This window comes from Gastrolobium bilobum, unplaced genomic scaffold (assembly GCF_033153095.1).
Source record: "Gastrolobium bilobum isolate Gb01-03AN ecotype WA unplaced genomic scaffold, APGP_CSIRO_Gbil_v1 utg2195, whole genome shotgun sequence".
NCBI classification, from domain to species: domain Eukaryota; kingdom Viridiplantae; phylum Streptophyta; class Magnoliopsida; order Fabales; family Fabaceae; genus Gastrolobium; species Gastrolobium bilobum.
In genome coordinates, this window is record NW_026895782.1 from 829788 (window position 1) to 847930 (window position 18143).

Below are 18143 nucleotides of genomic sequence, written 5' to 3' on the forward strand. Positions count from 1 at the left end.
TCTTAATCTTGTCCATTGATTCCACTTATATCTAAGGGTTCAAAATTTTTAATGATGTGAACCATTGGATACAAGTGGATCAATGGTCAAGATTGAGTGTAAGACTTATAACTCTTACACCAGTGTAAGAATATCCTATCCCATATATATATATATATATATATATATATATATATATATATATATATATATATATATATATATATATATATACTTTCCTTTTCCTCATATAAGTTTTTAAAGTTTAGTGTATTTGGTGAAGCAGTCAAAGGTCAAAAGATCCAGAAGTGCCCAAAGATGATGAGGTTAGATTATAATGACAAAGTGTGGGTCAGCGGGTGAGCCGCACGAGGGGATCTGTCTGCAGAGGCCAGTGCAATTCTACCTCAGCCTCACTTTGCCCCTTCTAGTTTAATCCCTTAATTAGTCCCTTCCACATGTCCTATTTTATTTGCCTGCCCTTATTTTTAAAGGCTATGTCACGTGCAGAGCCGTTTTCAAAGACCAAAGGATGGATCATAATATGAACTCAGTCTCAGATAACCTCACCCCTTTACCATATAACAGCTGTTGCGAATATTTTGTGAATCAAAACACCCTTTTACCAATATGTCGTTACTCATTAACTTCATCCTGATATAGCCATCACTGAATATTGAATAGAAACTGCAGTTTTATATACTTCTAGTTGTTTACACTGAAGAACCCCATATGTCTGCAGTGTTACATCATTAAAATGAGCTTACGTTCCACCAATGCTACGTACATTAAACACTACTCTAGTTAGTCTACACATTTTTTTTGTTTTGGTGGAGTTTTTCTAGCGTACACATACACGTTACTTCATTCAAGATAATTGAAAAAATAATGTGAATTTGTTATTTCAATAATTGTGTCAGTATCATTACTCCTGAAGGTCAATGTAATAATATGAGGTTGGTTACTTGATCGAAGCATATCATGTGCTACAGCTCCACTAAAACAACCTACCCTAAAATTAGGTTGGTTGAGTTGCATGATCATCTTTCCAATTTCATGAAACTTCTAAAGGCTCATAAGTAATCCTCAAATTTCTTCTGAGCTCTCAGCGTATCCTTAACATGACCCACACTGTCCAAATGTCTAATTTGGCATTTACACAATGTAGATGATGTTCTTTATAAGAATTGTCAGAATTCTGATATATAGTTAGTTAGACATAAATATATGATGCATTTTACACACATGCAGTGAACCTTTACATGTGAGCCAGTTTTTCTTTTCACCCTTTCATTTAAGGTTTATTTACAAATTCTTTACAGATGAAACGCATATAAAAATATAGAAGAACTTTGATAAACTTGAGGAAAATCAATGCTACAAATGGACCAAAACTAGTTTTAAGGCTTCTGAGCGGAAAACATAATAAAGGATTGCTGAATTTTGCTTGAGTAATTGGTAAGACCACACGACGTACAAAGGTCTTCAATCTCTTTTGCTGTCAGATAGCTAAAGGTCTTTGCAATCCTCTGCTAACGAAAAGACCTTAAAATCAACTATGGTGGGAATTCAAGAGAAACCAATAAAATTGTAGAACAGATATCTCACTATCATCTTCAGATATAATCAAATAGTCTCTCCAAGAGACGGCTATGACAAATGCCACCCCAAAAGATAAAAAATAAAACTTATCAGGGTTACCTGTTCAATCCAGGGAGTTAATGAAGTGTAACGCTGAAAAGTGGTTCCAACGAAGATTCCACCACTTCTCAGTACCCGGGAGATTTCAGCAACCTTCAAGAAGTTTATATTGGGAATGTCACTATGAAATTACATACATTTAAATGGTTTGACACAGATACGTGAAAGAACATACAATTCAAATGGTCTGAAATCCATAAAACAAAGAAATGGTGTCCCATGTTGTTATTTTTTTTGTTTAATAGTAATTCATGGAACTTTATCTTCTTTCAAGTTCCTTATGAATTTAGTCCTTTTCCTGATACTAATAAAGCAATGTCGCCTTCAGTTAGGGAGCCTTGCCTACCTTTCAATGCATTATTACTTAAAAAAGAAGAAATTTAGAAAACAGCCTCCCAAATGCTAAAGTGCTTTTGATTACAATCTAGGGTGGAGATTATGTGAAGACAAACTTTGGCTATCTTAACTTATCCACCAAACAATTAGGAGCATTTGAACATATCTTCAGCCGTGGTCATGCCTTAGTTATGATATTAAAGCAGTAAACATTCTGATTAGCAAATAATTGTTGTTTTAGTTTCAGAAGTTCAATAACAAATTGCTTTCCTATTATGAATATGTTAGTAAAAGATATTACGCTATAGTGTCCAAATTGTTTTCTTTTACTCTATAAGAAGCACGAATGCAACGTGGGCAAGAATATATATTATCAATCTTCAACATAAACTATACATTATACTGAGCAAAAAATGGGTTAGGCGTGTATTTACACGCGCGCGAAAAAAACTCCTTCTGCTAGGGTTTCTATACCAAAATTTGCTGGATTTTCAATGGAGGAAGCGATTGTCACTAGTGATGAGGCTCAGTTAATGGCGAGAAAGAGTACAAAGAGAACTAAGAGTGGGGAGGAAATCCCTACAGAGGTACACATGCGGGAAGCGGTTAAGGACTTCCAAGCTGGTTCTTCGTTGAAAGCTAAACAACGATCATTTGCTGAAGTTACGGGAGAGAAGAACGGGGTAGCAGGGGAGACTATTCCATGGTTAGTTGAGGAAGAAGATCCAGATCCGGAACCACTGGACCCAAACTTGGGTGAAATATCAGAATGGGGCTTTCAAACGATTTTCAGGGAGGATGGATCAGTTGAAATAAGGAGCAACAGTGAAGCAAGAGTGAGGATGCGTCAGCGTTGGAGAAATGCTCTAATAGTCAAGCTTCTGGGAAAGAAGATCGGGGTGGGTTTTATGAAGAAAAAGCTAGAATCTCTCTGGGCTAAAGCTGGTAGTATTATGGTGGCAGATTTAGGGAACGAGTTTTTCTCTGTGAGGTTTAGTTGCTTAGAAGACCTCAATCTGGCCATCACGGGTGGTCCTTGGGTCATCCTAGGTCACTACCTTGCAACTAGGAAATGGGAACCATGTTTTGATTCGGACAAAGCTAACATCCACAAGGTGGCAGCCTGGGTCCGGCTTCCTGGGATCCCTCAAGAATACTGTGAGTTCCCTTTCCTCAACCAGCTGGGAACCGTGATTGGGAAAGTTCTTAAAGTAGATAGAACTACATCAACAGGGGATAGGGCTCGTTTTGCTAGAGTGTGTATTGAGGTGGATCTATCTAAACCTCTGAGAGGTGAATATATCCTTGATGGGTGTAGAAAAAGAGTGGAATATGAATGCCTATTCTTAATCTGCCTCAAGTGTGGAAGATACGGGCACAACTCAGATTCATGCCCAGATTTTGTCAAACCTAATTCCTCAACTAAATCTGAGAAGATTCCTGAACAACCTGTGGAAAGTTCGTGTAATCAAGGAGTAGGCCCTTGGATGGTGGTCCAGTGCAGGAAAAGAATCCAGCAAAACTACCAGAAAAAGGAGTCTATCAATGGTAGGAATTTCGGTGAGGATATCTCCAATAAGAAAAACTCGAAGGATTAAGAGGCTAATGCTAGGCTTGTAAAGAATCCACAAGAGTTAAAGTCTGTAAAATCTCCTGATTCAGTCATTCCTATGACAAAGATGTATAAGGAGAATGAGGATTTGAAGAGCACAGACATTCCCCCTGCTGTTGGGATGAATTTCTCTGCTGCAGCAACAAGTCGTACTAAGAAAGCTGCAGGGAATAAGCCTCCTGTGTCAATAACTAGGAAACACTCAGCCAAGAATCTAAATATTAAAGGCAAGGGAGTTGCCCAGCTCACTCCTTCTATTAATGCCTCAGCCAGTAGCTCTTTTGTGCAGAAATCCAGTAGTTTATCTTCCCATATCAGTTCTGAGCAGCATAAAGGAAAACTATGGGGTGACTTGATGATGGCTGTAGAAAATTCCATGGAAGAGGGTAATTCTGGTCTACTTGATGTGAACAAGTCAGCTGATAGTTTGGCCAATGTAGAATCTGTGAAAGATCCTGACCCACTTGATCAAAGCATGCAAGAGGATCCAAAGAAGGAAGATGTCCAGTCAGGTATGGAAGTTGATTGTTCCATGTGTACTTCAATGAACAATCCTATGAATGTTGACTATGCTTTAGCTTGTGATAAAGAGAGTTCTGTAGATAGGGAGTCTTATTTTGTAAATCAAGAACTAAGTAGCAAGAACTTTGAAATCTTGCAAATAAACCAGACATCCTTATGAATATCCTTACATGGAACTGTAGAGGGGCTGCTAAAAAGCAATTTAAGAGTACTTTTACCAGATTCTGTAGGAAGCATAATGTAGGTGTGACTGCTATTTTAGAACCTAGAGTTAGTGGCAATAAAGCTACAAGTATAATACGTAGCTTGAGTTTTGCTAATCATTTAATTGCTGATGCTCACGGCTTTGCTGGTGGCATTTGGATAGTGTGGAATCACAGGGATGTTAAGATTTCTCTTCTTTCTAAATATGACCAGTTTGTTCATTGTTGGGTTGAATGTCTTGAAATGAAGGGATTCTTCTGGACAGCAGTGTATGCTAATCCTCAAGAAAATAATCGTCAAGTGCTTTGGGAGGAGTTAAAGCATATTGGCAGAAATATGAATGATCCTTGGTTGTTAACTGGGGACTTCAATGAGATAGCATTGGCTTCAGAGAAAAGAGGTGGGGGGCCTATGGATGTGAACAGGTGCAACCGGTTTGCTAATGTTCTCAATGTTTGTGGGGTGATGGATTTGGGAGGTGGAGGAAACAGATTTACCTAGAGAGGTCCAAAATTCCTCCATTTAGATAGAGTCCACAAAAGACTTGATAGAGCAGTAGGGAATGAGGATTGGAGAGCTTCTTTTGAGGAGGCTGATGTCCTAGTACTTCTTAGACTGTTCTCTGATCATAGTCCAATTCTGGTCAGGATGATAAAAGAAGAAACCTGCTGGAGGGAGAGGCCATTTAGATTCCTGGCGGCTTGGCAGAATGATGCCAGGTTTAATCCCTTTCTGAAAGCTAGCTGGAATCCTTCTGCTGGGTTGATGGACAACTTAAATTCTCTTGTTCCTCTGTTAAAGGAATGGAACAAGAATATTTTTGGTTTCACTCATCTAAGGAAAAACAGAGTTATTGCTAGGATGGAGGGTATTCAAAGGAAGATCAGTTATTTTAGTAACTATCAACTTGAAAAGCTGGAAGCTAATTTGAAGAAGGAGCTTAATGATATTCTTGATCAGGAGGAACAAATCTAGTTCCAGAAGTCTAGGGTGAATGGATCAGAGATGGAGACAGAAATACTAGATTTTATCACACTAGTACTGTTATCCGCAGAAAAAGAAATAAAATTTTGAAGCTTCAGGATGATAAAGGCCATTGGGTGACTGAAGAGGAGGAGCTAATTAATCTAGCAAGGGTTTTTTTCCAAAATCTGTTCAAGGATAACTCTGAAGAATCATTCTGGATCCAAACAAATAACTCTTGGCCGAGTATAAGGGAGGATCAAATTGATAGTCTGGCTTTGGTGATATCTCCTGAGGAGGTGAAGAAGGCTTTTTTCCAAATGCCTCCATTGAAAGCTCTAGGAGTAGATGGTTTTCCAGCTCTGTTTTATCAAAGAAATTGGGAGATGCTCAAAGCTCAAATTTATAACTGCATGCAGTTTTATTTGAAGAACCCAAATCATATAGGTGAGCTAAACCATACTCTTATTGTGTTAATTCCCAAAATTGAAAGACCTTGTTTGATGAAACAATTCAGGCCTATAGCTCTTTGTAATTCTATTTACAAAAGGCTTAGAAAAATCCTGGCCAATAGAATTAAACCTCTGCTCGAGGAGCTCGTGTCCCCAAATCAAGCCAGTTTTGTGCCTAAGAGACACATTCAGGACAATATTATCATTGTTCAAGAGCTCATCCACTCCATGCATAGGATGAAGGGTAAAAAGGGCTTCTTTTCTATTAAGATTGATTTAGAAAAGGCATATGACAAGCTGAGTTGGAAGTTTATCAGATCAGTTTTGGAAGAAATGAAGTTCCCAGGGGATATGCTGGAAGCTATTATGGGTTGTGTGACTAGTCCTACTTTGGAGGTGCTTTGGAATGGAGTTAGAACCCCTAGCTTTCAATCTCAGAAGAGAATTAGACAAAGGGATCCTTTATCCCCTTATATTTTTGTTCTCTATATGGAGAAATTAACCCACTTGATCATGGATGAAGTGGAAGGTAAAACCTGGCTTCCAATAAGAGCTGGCAGATTTGGCCCTCCCATATCTCATATTATGTTTGCTGGTGATATCATAATATTTGCAGAAGCTTCTTTAAGTCAACTCAATTGCATTGCTAACTGCCTAGACAAGTTCTCTAAGATGTTTGGTCAATGTGTGAGCTTTGAAAAATCCTGCATTTATTTTTCTAAAAATGCTAATCAGGAGGCTGTGAAGTCCATTACTGATGTTAGTGGATTCAAGAAGGTTAAGAATCTAGGCAGGTATTTAGGTTCTCTGATGAGGCATGGCAGGATAAGGAAGGATCACTATGCTGAGGTTATCTCCAGAATCCAGAGAAGGCTTCAAGGCTGGAAATTTAAGTGCCTCTCTTTGGCAGGCAGAATCACTTTAGCAAAAAGTGTTATTTCTGCCATACCTTGTTATGATATGCAGAACAATATGCTTCCTGTTCATGTTTGCAATGACATTGAAAAGCTGCAAAGGAATTTTATTTGGGGAAATGTTGATTCTAAAAGAAAAGCCCATTATGTAGCCTGGGAGATTATGTGTCAACCAAAGGAGTGTGGGGGTCTTGGCATTATCAACTTAAAGATTCAAAATGAAGCCTTTATGCAGAAGCTAGCTTGGCAGCTTATAGAAGACCAGAACAGTCTTTGGACTCAAGTCTTGCTTGGAAAATATGGTAGGAAACTTGATCCTAATCGTAGCTTAATAGCAAGAAGAGTGATTCAATATTGTGGAAGAATATTTGTTCAGCTCGATCCAAGATATCTCAGCATCTAGAGTGGGTAATTATGAATGGTAAATCTGTTTATTTCTGGACAAATCAGTGGGGAGGTTGGCATAGCACTCTTTTTGATCTGGCTTCAGTCAAGCCTCCTATGACTGACCTGAACCTCAAAGTGTGTGATGTGGTTGGTCCTAGCATAGAGGATTGGAACTGGAAATACCTGGATAATTTCTTGGATACTTCAATCTACAGCAAACTGAGTAAAATCCCTCCTCTTCATCCCAGCAACTCAGAAGACTGGCTCAATTGGAAGAAGATTATTTCAGGTAAGTCTGTGGTGAAGAATGCTTACTGTCTTTTGATGAACTCAAACTATGAGAAGGACAAAATCTGGTCAGCTGTCTGGAAGTGGAGAGGATCATATAGAATAGCTGTTTTCTTATGGCTAGCTTGTTTCAATAAGCTTCCTGTAAGAAACATCACTTGTCTTTGGAGTGGAGGGGAGGTGCAATGTCCCACCTGCTTAATGGGCCAAGAAACTTTGATGCATACTCTTAGAGACTGTATAGCTGCTAGGAGCATCTGGGAGAGTCTGTTTGCTGGTAATGTTCCTAGAAATTTCCACATAGCAAATGGTTTGGAGTGGTTTAGACTTAATCTGTATAAGCCATTCTCTTCTCAACTCTGGCAATCGTGGAAAGAAATATTTTTTGTGACATGCTGGTTCCTATGGCAGTGGAGGAATTCCACCATTCACGATGAGATTTGTAAAGAACTAATTCAACCCAAAAGCTTAAGTTATTGAATGAGGCTACATTAATGATTTTATATATCTCAACACGTCCCCTCACACGAGAGCCCACTGGGCTTGAAGAGTGGACAATGCACAGGCCCACCTACCTGTGCGAACAAAGAAATTCCACTTGAAAGAAAGTGGGGGGCGGCGAGGATCGAACCCGGGACACGAGGCTCTGATACCATGTAAAGAACCACTTCAACCCAAAACCTTAAGGAGTTAGGTGAGGGCCTTTTTAATGATTTATATTATTCTCTAACACACCCCCTCACTCAATAGCCCTTTGGGCTTGAAGTGTGGATATTGCACAGGCTCAATTTTTGGTTTACCTTCTTTTTGTGCTTTTTATTTAATTCCACAAGTGGGGGCGGTGAGGATCGAACTCGTGACCTTATGGTCACTGAAGCTCTGATACCATGTAAAGAACCACTTCAACCCAAAACCTTAAGGTAATTAGGTGAGGGCCTTTTTAATGATTTATATTATTCTCTAACAACATTTTTTCTAGACCTCAAGATCCAATCCACAGGATTTTGAGTTACCTAGTGGATATGAAGAAGAGTAGAAGTGAAGACCCTTTCTCTATAGTACCTGAACCTTCTAATGTTCCTGGCTGCTCTGAACAGAAGGAAAACTATAAAGGTGTAAAAAAATTTGTAGATGGGGTTGTCAACCTATCAACACATATAGGTGCTTGTGGAGGCTTTGTTTGTTCATCTAATGGTGATTGGTTGAGTGGGTTCTCCTACAATATAGGACCCTATTCTCCTTTGGAAGCTGAGTTAAAAGGTATCCTCCAAGGTCTCAAGACAGCTGATAATTTAAAGCTCTCAAATGTCTGGCTGGGCTGTGACAGCAAAGAGGCCATTATCTGCATAAAGGCCGAACCTGGGTCTTATGGCTTCTCTTCATTAATAGATAATATCAAAAGAGCTGCCTATTCTTTTGATCATTTTCATGTGGAGTATATCCCTAGAGAATGTATTGAAATTGCTGATTCTTTAGCTAAGATAGGTATAGGCTACAAGGGAGAAGAGTTGAGGATTTTTTCCTCTCCCCCTGTAAGCATAGAGTCTTTTTGGAACACTTTCAAGTTGAATTTGCTGATAGAGCATGTGAATTTTAACATGCATCAGCTTTCTGTTTAGTTTTTTCTGGGCTAGGCCCTCCATTTATATCAAAAAAAAAAAAAACTATACATTATACTTAGGTGAACAGAGACACAAATTTTTATTGTTTAAGCATACACATAGCTAGGGTAAGGCTGCGTACAAGGATTACCTCCACCCCACACTCGCTAATCGGGTTTAACGAGGAGTGATATTTTGATATTAAGCATACACATAGCTCTGTGTGCAAATAGAGGGTCAAGTTTTTAATAGAAACAGCCACACATGATGATGTCAGTATCAAACATGCTAAACTGGATGACACAGACACAGCACTTACAGCATTGGAGGGAGATGGCCAGCAATGTAAGGCTGCACCAGCATGGATAGCATCAACCGAACCCGATGAGAAGGGAAGCCTCGAAACATCCGCCCTTACAAGAGCAAGATTACTGGAAACAATGAAATGAAACATGATTTATAATATAATATAAATCATTAAAAAGGCCCTCATCCAACACCTTAAGGTTTTGGGTTGAGATGGTTCTTTACAACATCAATGTCTCATTATGCAAACAAGAAAAAAATGAATTCATTATTATTATGCTGCACTGATTTCAGAATCAAGCAGAGGAAGAAGAAAACCTTACGTGGTTGAAAGAGTGTCATCTTTCTTAATGAAATCATAACACTGGCGAAGCATATTTTCAGAAAAATCTAGTGCAATGACTCCAGAATAGGTTCCGGATTTAGCAAATTTTCGGGAAAATAAACCACTACCACAGCTAACATCAACAACACGACCACCTTTAGCAGAATTGAAGTACTCCTGAGCCATGTTGAACTGCATTAGAAAGGAACGTTATGAGCTAAATATGCATAGCATTACTATGAAGCAAGCAAACAATACAAGACATATGGCCTCACATGATTTCCATCCGGTGAGATAAAATAGGCAACACAGGCAGTGACAGCATACCTCTTCATCAGGACCAGGAAAGCCGCCTAGATTAAAAATCTGACGCCAACCTCTTTCATATAAAAATGAAACAAGTGGACTCCTAGCAAAGGTTTAGACCAAAAGGAAAAGATAAGAACATCCCCAAAATAACTAAGATATGCAGAATTGCATTAGATTACAACTTTGTGTCACATATGTTGAAAAAATATATATCATCACATAACCAAAAAAAACTGTCCCATCAAATAAAGAAATACATGAAAAAAAGGACCTACATAAGGATCTTGTAAATGCCTTATGTGACAATCTAAGCTCAAGAAGTGTATATCTGACATGAATATGTTATAGAATACCATGGTGCTATAGCAAAAGGCAATCTTATGTCATCAAATTGGGGTTAAATAACCAATCTATTTATACCTGAAAAGCTCAGTGCGAACTGGTTGGACTTCAGTGTAATCCCTCAACCCAGCAGTAACAGTCAGATCCAGATACATGTCTTCACCACAGTATGATTTCTTGCATCTTTTACACTTGAATTCAGACCTGTATATTGCTGATCTGGATTTTTGGATATATTATAAGTAAATTACTATAAAACTGGATTTTGTATATATACAATATATAATACAGATATTTATGCATGCATATTTGCCCAACTTACAAGTTAAGGCCAGAGGGACCTTTTCTTATCAATGGTTCATAACATATTGGGCATGCAAAGAAGTCTACTTCAATTGCCTGAACCTGCTGAGTACTTGAATCCTGGAGGCAAAATTAATCAAATAAGTTGAAATTAGGAAAACAGATATAACTAGGATAAATTTACTGCACTTCCAAAATTTGTGATAGTTACTGTTCGGTCCTGGATAGACCGTATTGCTATACCGTAGGATATGCGCTCAGTGATAATATATATCAAGTGTATACTAGGCTTATAGCCGAGGTCCCAATCACTGCGCAAAAGCAATAGGCTTATAGCCAAGGGGTGAGTGTGTGCACAGTGTGAGCAGTATTAGTAAATAGGTTAAAAGTATATACCTGAGGTCTTTAACCTCTTATTTATAAGGGTTACCTCTTGGGCTTGTGTAGATCTCCCAGTTGTAGTAGGATTTAACTTCCTTTCTGTTGGGATAGGGACTCTATCCTCAGCTGCCTTACTGTTTTATATTGTTAGGATAATGGAGAATTATCCTTTAAGGGATCCTTGGGTAGATGGTTAGGATATGGAAATATTTCATAACAGTTACAAATGAAATAACTATATTGTTTGTTTGAAAAATACATTAAAAATGTCTCACTTCTTGCCCCGTTTATATAATTGTTCTTGAATTGACTCATCCACTTGGGCAAAAAAGGAGGGAATTTTTAATTTTGATTCAATAAGTAATGACCCTTTTCTCCATAAAAGTAAAAAACAACCGAATCCATCTCTACCCCGGAATTCTCTTAGCTTCCATAGTTTAGTGTCGCGAATTCAAATAATAATTATAAAAAAAAAAAAAAAAAAAAGTGGGTACTGAGGGTATACCGACTCCATAACAAAAGAGGAACTTGCACGAATGGTTGTTGAGGTTAAGGAAGAGGGGAAGCGAAGGATGCGAGGACGAAGCTGGGATTTAAAAGAAAGATATGGGCATTTTGGGAATTGCAGTTGATGCACAGGAGAAGCAGCCATGGCCATGCAAGTGAAAGCACCCTCTTCCTCTTGTCTTGAGAATTATGCACACAATAACACTCACTCACTTCAAGTTTGTTTTATGAGTGTACTATATGCACATCTATTTATATAGTTTTTCTTATACGTGCAAACAGAAAAACATCAATTACATTGAACCCGAATTTAAGATTTTTTTTATGTCATGCTAAGTGCATGTTTGTAAAAGATGAACTACGTTTCTGTACCGCATTTGATTTGTTAAAAACTGAGGGATAAAATAGGAAAAAGAAATTGTAGTTGGATTGATTCATCAAATGGTTTAATGACCCTTCAGTGGGCTACTTCAGAATACTGAGCACAATTGGGTTGAACCCTTTCAGAGTTTCATAAAGCAACAACCTTAAAGGCCCAAACTTTTGGCAGATAATTACAAAACCGATTTTTTTAAGGAACCGGATAGGATTCATGGGAAAACGTAAGGTCTGAGGATTTCGTAGATAAAGAAAGAAACTGTAGTAACCGCTTCAGCCTGCAACTGTAAGCACAGGCACAGCACTTCAGTTACTACTGTTGAGAGCTGAAAGTGCAAAACTAATGGCTACCCATATCAAATTCAAACCTTTGCTTCCACTTTCTCATTTGTCAAACCAAACCACTTGCCCTTTAACTTCATGGGTTTCCTGCATGCCCATTTCCGATCCCATGGCTTCTCTTCCAATTTCTCGTGCTGGGTATCAGCGAGGAAATGTTGCAGTCTCGGTTGCTTTCAACCCCCAAGGGAACTTTGACATATCTTTATTTGACGACGATGGTAAAAGCTGAACTTTGTACATCTATACTATTACTCAGTCGTTTTCTTTTCCATTTTTTTATGCTTTCCTAATTCATTTGAATAAAATATGGGATTAGTGTTTATTTTCGGGGTTTTGACTTAAGAAATGCAAATTTTAAAAAAGTCCACCTAGTTCGTTGACCAAACGTTTTACCGGATTAATGCAGGAAGACGCGTTTCAGGTGGTTATGCGTTTCTGACAAATCTGAACACGTATGTATCAGGTACGTGTCTAAACACGTCTGTACCAGGTGGCGCGTTTCTGACTGTGACGCGACTATGTCACGGAATGCGTGCCTGAATATGACACATCTTGATATTGTGCTCAGAAACACGTACCCGGTACAGACGTGTTCAGATTTGTCAGAAACGCACATATGTCAGGTGCGCGACTAAACACGTAACCACTTGAAACGTGTCTTCCTGCATTAGTCCGATAAAACGTTTGATCAACAAACGTGAATTTTTTTGAAATTTGCATTTTTTTAGTCAAAAACCCTTTATTTTTGGATTCATATATTTTATTTTATTTTTCTCTTCTTATGGCCTCGAGTGGATCTCATATCGACCGCACACATTTTTACGTGTGTAAGAGATAAAATTATATCTTGTAACATAAAAAATATTAATCCCATAAAATATATAAAAAATGCGACAATAAGGATTGAACTTTAGACAACTAGTCTTTGACTTGTTATTACTTCACAAATAATTAAGGTTTGAATTTTAGACCACTAGTTTTAGACTCTAATATTATGTCAAGAATCAACTCTCCTAAAAGTTTAAGTTGTTAAGAGAATGTGTTGAAATATTTTTATTATATCTCTTAACACTTAATCCTTTGTGACTAGCAGAATATGTGCTACTACTATCTTGCAGTGCTCCATGCATTTAATGGAATTTATTAATTATTATACTAGAACAGATTTTGGTTGACAGATGCCTCTAAAGTTGCACCTCCTATGCCCCCAACTGAAGGGCGATTTGATGTTGTTATTGACAATGATGTTATTTCTCGTCTTGACTTGTCCCCTTTTCAAGCTGCAACAGGCATGAAATCCCCTTTATCTGGTATGCAAGCTATTGAACCTTGAAGATTGTTTAACTGATTTTTGGGAATTGGGATATTAACTTTCATATTTAACTTGGATATTGTTGCCTGGTCCTATATATTAATGTTACAGTAAAACCAAAAGAATTTCTTGAGCGTACAATTGGCTTTACCATCAACTACACTAAAGAAGATCCTCAGGATCCTCGAGAATTATCAGAGTTTCCTGATATTAGGCTATGGTTTGTGAGACTTGATGCTACTTATCCATGGTTACCAGTTTTGTTGGACTGGAGAGCTGGAGAGCTGGCTCGATATGCTGCTATGTTGGTTCCACATCAGGTGATATAAAAAAGTGCATGCTTGTGTGTGTAGGAACATTTGAATGCTAACTCAGTATTTAATATTTATATCTTATGTTGCAGATGAATATGAGAATGGGAGTTGTTTTCAATCCAGAGGCGTTGGAATTGTTTGCTGTGAAGAAAACTATTATTGTGTATTCCTGGTTGAAGCATCACAACATTCCCAAGCCTAAAATAAAGGTAAGTGATATGGCCAGAATGCTTGGATTTGGAATTGGTGATGAGCTATATGACTTAATTGAGAACCATCCAGTTGATCTATCATAAAAAGGGCACCTAAAGAGTACTCAGATTCACATCCCAGAATACGAGACCCTAAGCATAAGAATTTTTTTCTTGTTTCTGTTGATCATATATATGATGAAGTGTACCAGCACACATTAAGAGCAACTAGACTTGCAAAGGAGCAATGAGATTAGCAGAGCATAAGAGAGTCATTAAAATTAAAAATAAAAATAAAAATTGAGCTAAGAGTGTAGTTTTTGAAACTTAAGTAACATCACGATAAGGGTTTGCTCATTGCATGATTCCCAAAAGTTTCATATTCAGTGTTCACAATTACCTGTTAGTGCAAATTTATTCTATTCAAAGTACCTTTTCGGTATTCTTGTTTCTATACATAGTGCAATTCTTTTACTCAATTCACATACGAATATAAATTTGGAAGTGAAAACAAAGAGAGCGAAATGTTCCAATACTCACATTTGGATGTGTACATATTTCAATTGCGGATGCAATGAATTGAAATCATTCTACTATTATGAAGCCTTTGTTTCAGAGACCTACGAATTTTCCTATCTCAATTTCTCCAACAAAGCCGTGATAAATAAGCTTCTTTTTAAATTGAAACAGGTTTTATGGACACTCCTAGACAAAAATACATTGCAAAGTTTCGGCAATAGAGGTCAACAGTGAAAAGGATTATCACGCTTATCACACCAAAAAATATAAATTATAGGTCAACAAATATGGTATCCTAAAAAAATTGGAGTATTGAAACTTCATAGATGGGAAGTGAGTAAAAAAAAAAAGGTATCTAATACGTAATTAGAATAATGTAACTGTGTTGTGACTAATGGGACAGGTTCAAATGAAAGTCCAGATGTGTCCAAGTTCCATGGGTTATATTGTTCGAAACAGTAACACAATCAACTTGCAGGCTGCATCAAGAAGGTATCAATGATCTCATAGCCAAATGCAAACAGGGACAACATTTATGGAAAATGTTCGATAGAAAGATATTAAAATTAAAAAAAAAAAATACACACACGGAATAAATTATCATTTGGTTGCGTATCATTTGAATAGAAAAGTATTAATGTCACCCATCATGCATAAGTCCGGATAATGTGACAAATGAGAGGGTTAAAATGAATTTGGGTCGCTATAATTGAATAATGGGATCAATGTGAATCTATTTAAGTAGTTTTGACCCAACTGCGTTTATTTTGGTCTGGGCCGATCCACAAGTTTTGAAGACATCAATATCCTGATGTTCAGTGCCTTCTTCTAGTTTTCCTTAAGAATTAAACATAAGTGAAAATTGTTATCAAAAAAAAAAAAAAACATAAGTGAAAATAAATAATATTTGTTAATATATATTAGTTATTTACAAAAAAAATATCATAATGATATTTTTATTTATTAAATAAAATATAATGGTCATTCCTTAAGATTAAATGTCCTTTGTTAACAGTCTTTTAACATTAATTTTCCCTAACTTATATTTGAGATCCGAATCATTCTGCTCTCCTTTCAACAAAAAAATAAATAATTAAATAATAATAAAAAAATCATAGCAATCGATCTCCTTTTACTAGAAAAGTATGAAATTCTTAATAAAATATCCATTGTACCTTGGTTGTTTTTCGCTAAACTTTGTTATTTGACACCACTTTTTTTACACTTTTTCTAATTTTAAAAATAAAGTTAATATATAAATAATATGTTAAAGGAATTAATATTTCTAACTTTATAGAAGATAATTTTTTTTCCTATACATACTTAACAATGTGTGTGATTGATAAATCTATGGTTTACCATGTTTTAGGGCTACTTATATATATTGATAACATAGTCAATTGCAAGGACACTTTGGTTTTATAGTGAAAAAGCTTGAAGATTGGATTTTATCTTGCTTGTTTTGAAGGTAATTTGATAATAAAGAGTGCTTAAAAGTGATATGGAACTTGGAGAATATAGTTGGAACTCAAATCTAGTCAAGTTAAAGCAAGTTGCAAGCAATCCAAGGGTCAGGAGAGCGCGCTCGAGCGCTATATAGCACGCTCTAGCGCGTTAGAACAACAAATTTGGCCAAATCCACTCAAGGAGAGCACTCAAGCGTTCAACAGCGCGCTTAAGCCCGTCAACAGAACTCCTGAGCACTCTAAGGCATAGAATTTCATAGTTATTGAACGTGGGAGCGTGCTTGAGCGCCCAACGCGAGCTCACTCAAGCCCAATCTATGAAATCATGCGTAGAAAGATTTAAGATGAGATTTGATAAAGATTTCATTGGAAGATCCTAGCGGAAATTAAAAGATATGCTTTCTTCACTATAAACAGGGGATTCATTCAGAAACAAAGAGGCTTTTTGATAAATTGGAGAGTGATGGGTTCTACCATGGAGCTTTGGAGATTCAAGACAACATCACATCAATGGAGTCTTGGGAAATTATTTTCTTTTCAATTGTTTTTGATTTCAATATGTTAGACTAAGTTTTTATGTAGTTAGAGACACATGGACCTCATTTGATTCTTATTATTATGAGTTAAATTGTCTCCACATTCTTCTCTTTCTATAATTAAATGAATTTATCTATTTTTAATGTTTTCTATAAGTTTGCTTCTTATAGATTGATTTAGGAAAATTGTATGACAATAGAGATGTTGATGCATGAACCTTGATTCGATAAATCCATCATAATTCTTGTGATCTAAGGATACACATAGGGTAATTATGCAATCTTTAAATTCTTGATCTTAATGCATGTTTTCTTGGGGAATAACCGAAGAACTAGGATTCTTTCAAGATTACATAGAATTAGAGTAACAAGGGATTGAACTCTAATTAGTTCAGAAAGAATTGATTATCGTTATATTAAGAGCAAATTGGTAACTATTTTACTCATAATAATGAGAGGATAATGGGGGAAATTGAAACACAAACTACGCTCATTCTTGGTAATTAAACAACTCATCTTTTTAAAAAAAAATTTGAATTTACATGTTATTGATTGTTTTCAAATTCAATTCTCTTCATCTTAATCTTGGTTGTCCAACTAAACCGCAATTAGTAAACTAGTGTTTAAAAATCAATTATTGTGGGAACGATCTCGTACATCGGTACACTTTATTACTTAACGATCGGTGCACTTGCCAATTCGCAATAGTGATTTATACTTTTTTCTCTCTTCTCTTCATATGATCCCACATGGGCCTCCCACACTTTTGTGTATGTGTAGGAAATAAAATTATCTCCTATAACATAAAGACAATAATCTCTATGTTAAAAGGTGTATTTTTATTGCTTTATTATTAAAAAATAATATAAAAATTGTAGATAACTAACATTATAATTTTCAATCGTTTCAATTTCTTCTCTCTCATTGGAACTCAAATTTATTTATTTATTTATTTTTTTGCTTTGTCTCCTTCTCGCGTCAGACCCAATTTCTTGACGAACTTAATTACTACAAAATAATGAATTCTAAAACAAAGTATTTTTGCTTTTGGAGGATGGGAAAATTCATTCAGAAGGGCATTTTGTCCCAGCTCCACATGTCTTGCAATTGTCATATATAACCCAACTCGTGCTATATGTAGAAAAAGCCAAGACTTGCGGAAAGAACTAAACCTAAAGCAGAGTCTTGTCATTCACATGAGCTAAAAGCTTTTTGAAGTGATAGAATTAAGTCTAATAATCACTCATATTCGTCGGTGATCCTACTATCTATCAACCTATTGGAACACTTTGTAAAGAAAAAAGGAAATGGAATTCTAACACTTTACCGCTAAAGCAATGAGATCTCATTTTTTACAAGAATCATAATGGTCTATTTGTAATCTTAATTTTTGTCTTTCCAAATATTATATATAAGGGTAAAGTCTGTGCCATTTTAAAGGATGTAAAGTTGTGTCATTTTAAGAGAGAGAAAGAGATAGATAAAGGAGGAGAGAAAGTTGACAAAAAAAAATAAAGATGTGGGTCCCACCTCTTTGTGAGAGTGAAAGGATATAAGTTGTGTCATTTAAAAAGATAAATATTTTTCCCTATATATAATAACTATTGAAAGTAAGATTGTTAGAACTATTGTTTGATAAACTAAAGGTACGTA

At 36.5% G+C, this 18143-nt stretch overlaps 1 protein-coding gene and 1 pseudogene across 1 annotated transcript; one reads left to right on the top strand and one right to left on the bottom strand.

The window, feature by feature from the left end:
* Positions 1 to 1379: 1379 nt before the first annotated feature.
* On the bottom strand, positions 1380 to 11583 carry LOC133295959 (uncharacterized methyltransferase At2g41040, chloroplastic-like; annotated as a pseudogene).
* A 449-nt stretch (positions 11584 to 12032) lies between these two features.
* LOC133295890 (protein CHLORORESPIRATORY REDUCTION 6, chloroplastic) lies at positions 12033 to 14411 on the top strand. The gene is made up of 4 exons (XM_061494781.1): positions 12033 to 12370; positions 13331 to 13462; positions 13576 to 13784; positions 13868 to 14411. The coding sequence occupies exons 1-4, from the start codon at positions 12154 to 12156 to the stop codon at positions 14072 to 14074; spliced, it is 765 nt and encodes a 254-aa protein (XP_061350765.1). The 5' UTR covers positions 12033 to 12153; the 3' UTR covers positions 14075 to 14411.
* The last annotated feature ends 3732 nt before the right edge of the window (positions 14412 to 18143 follow it).

Coding starts and splice junctions, on each gene's coding strand:
- LOC133295890 (XM_061494781.1), top strand. CDS start 12,154: ATGGCTACCCATATCAAATTCAAACCTTTGCTTCCACTTTCTCATTTG. Junction 12,371..13,330: donor ATCTTTATTTGACGACGATG/GTAAAAGCTGAA, acceptor TTTGGTTGACAG/ATGCCTCTAAAGTTGCACCT. Junction 13,463..13,575: donor CATGAAATCCCCTTTATCTG/GTATGCAAGCTA, acceptor TTAATGTTACAG/TAAAACCAAAAGAATTTCTT.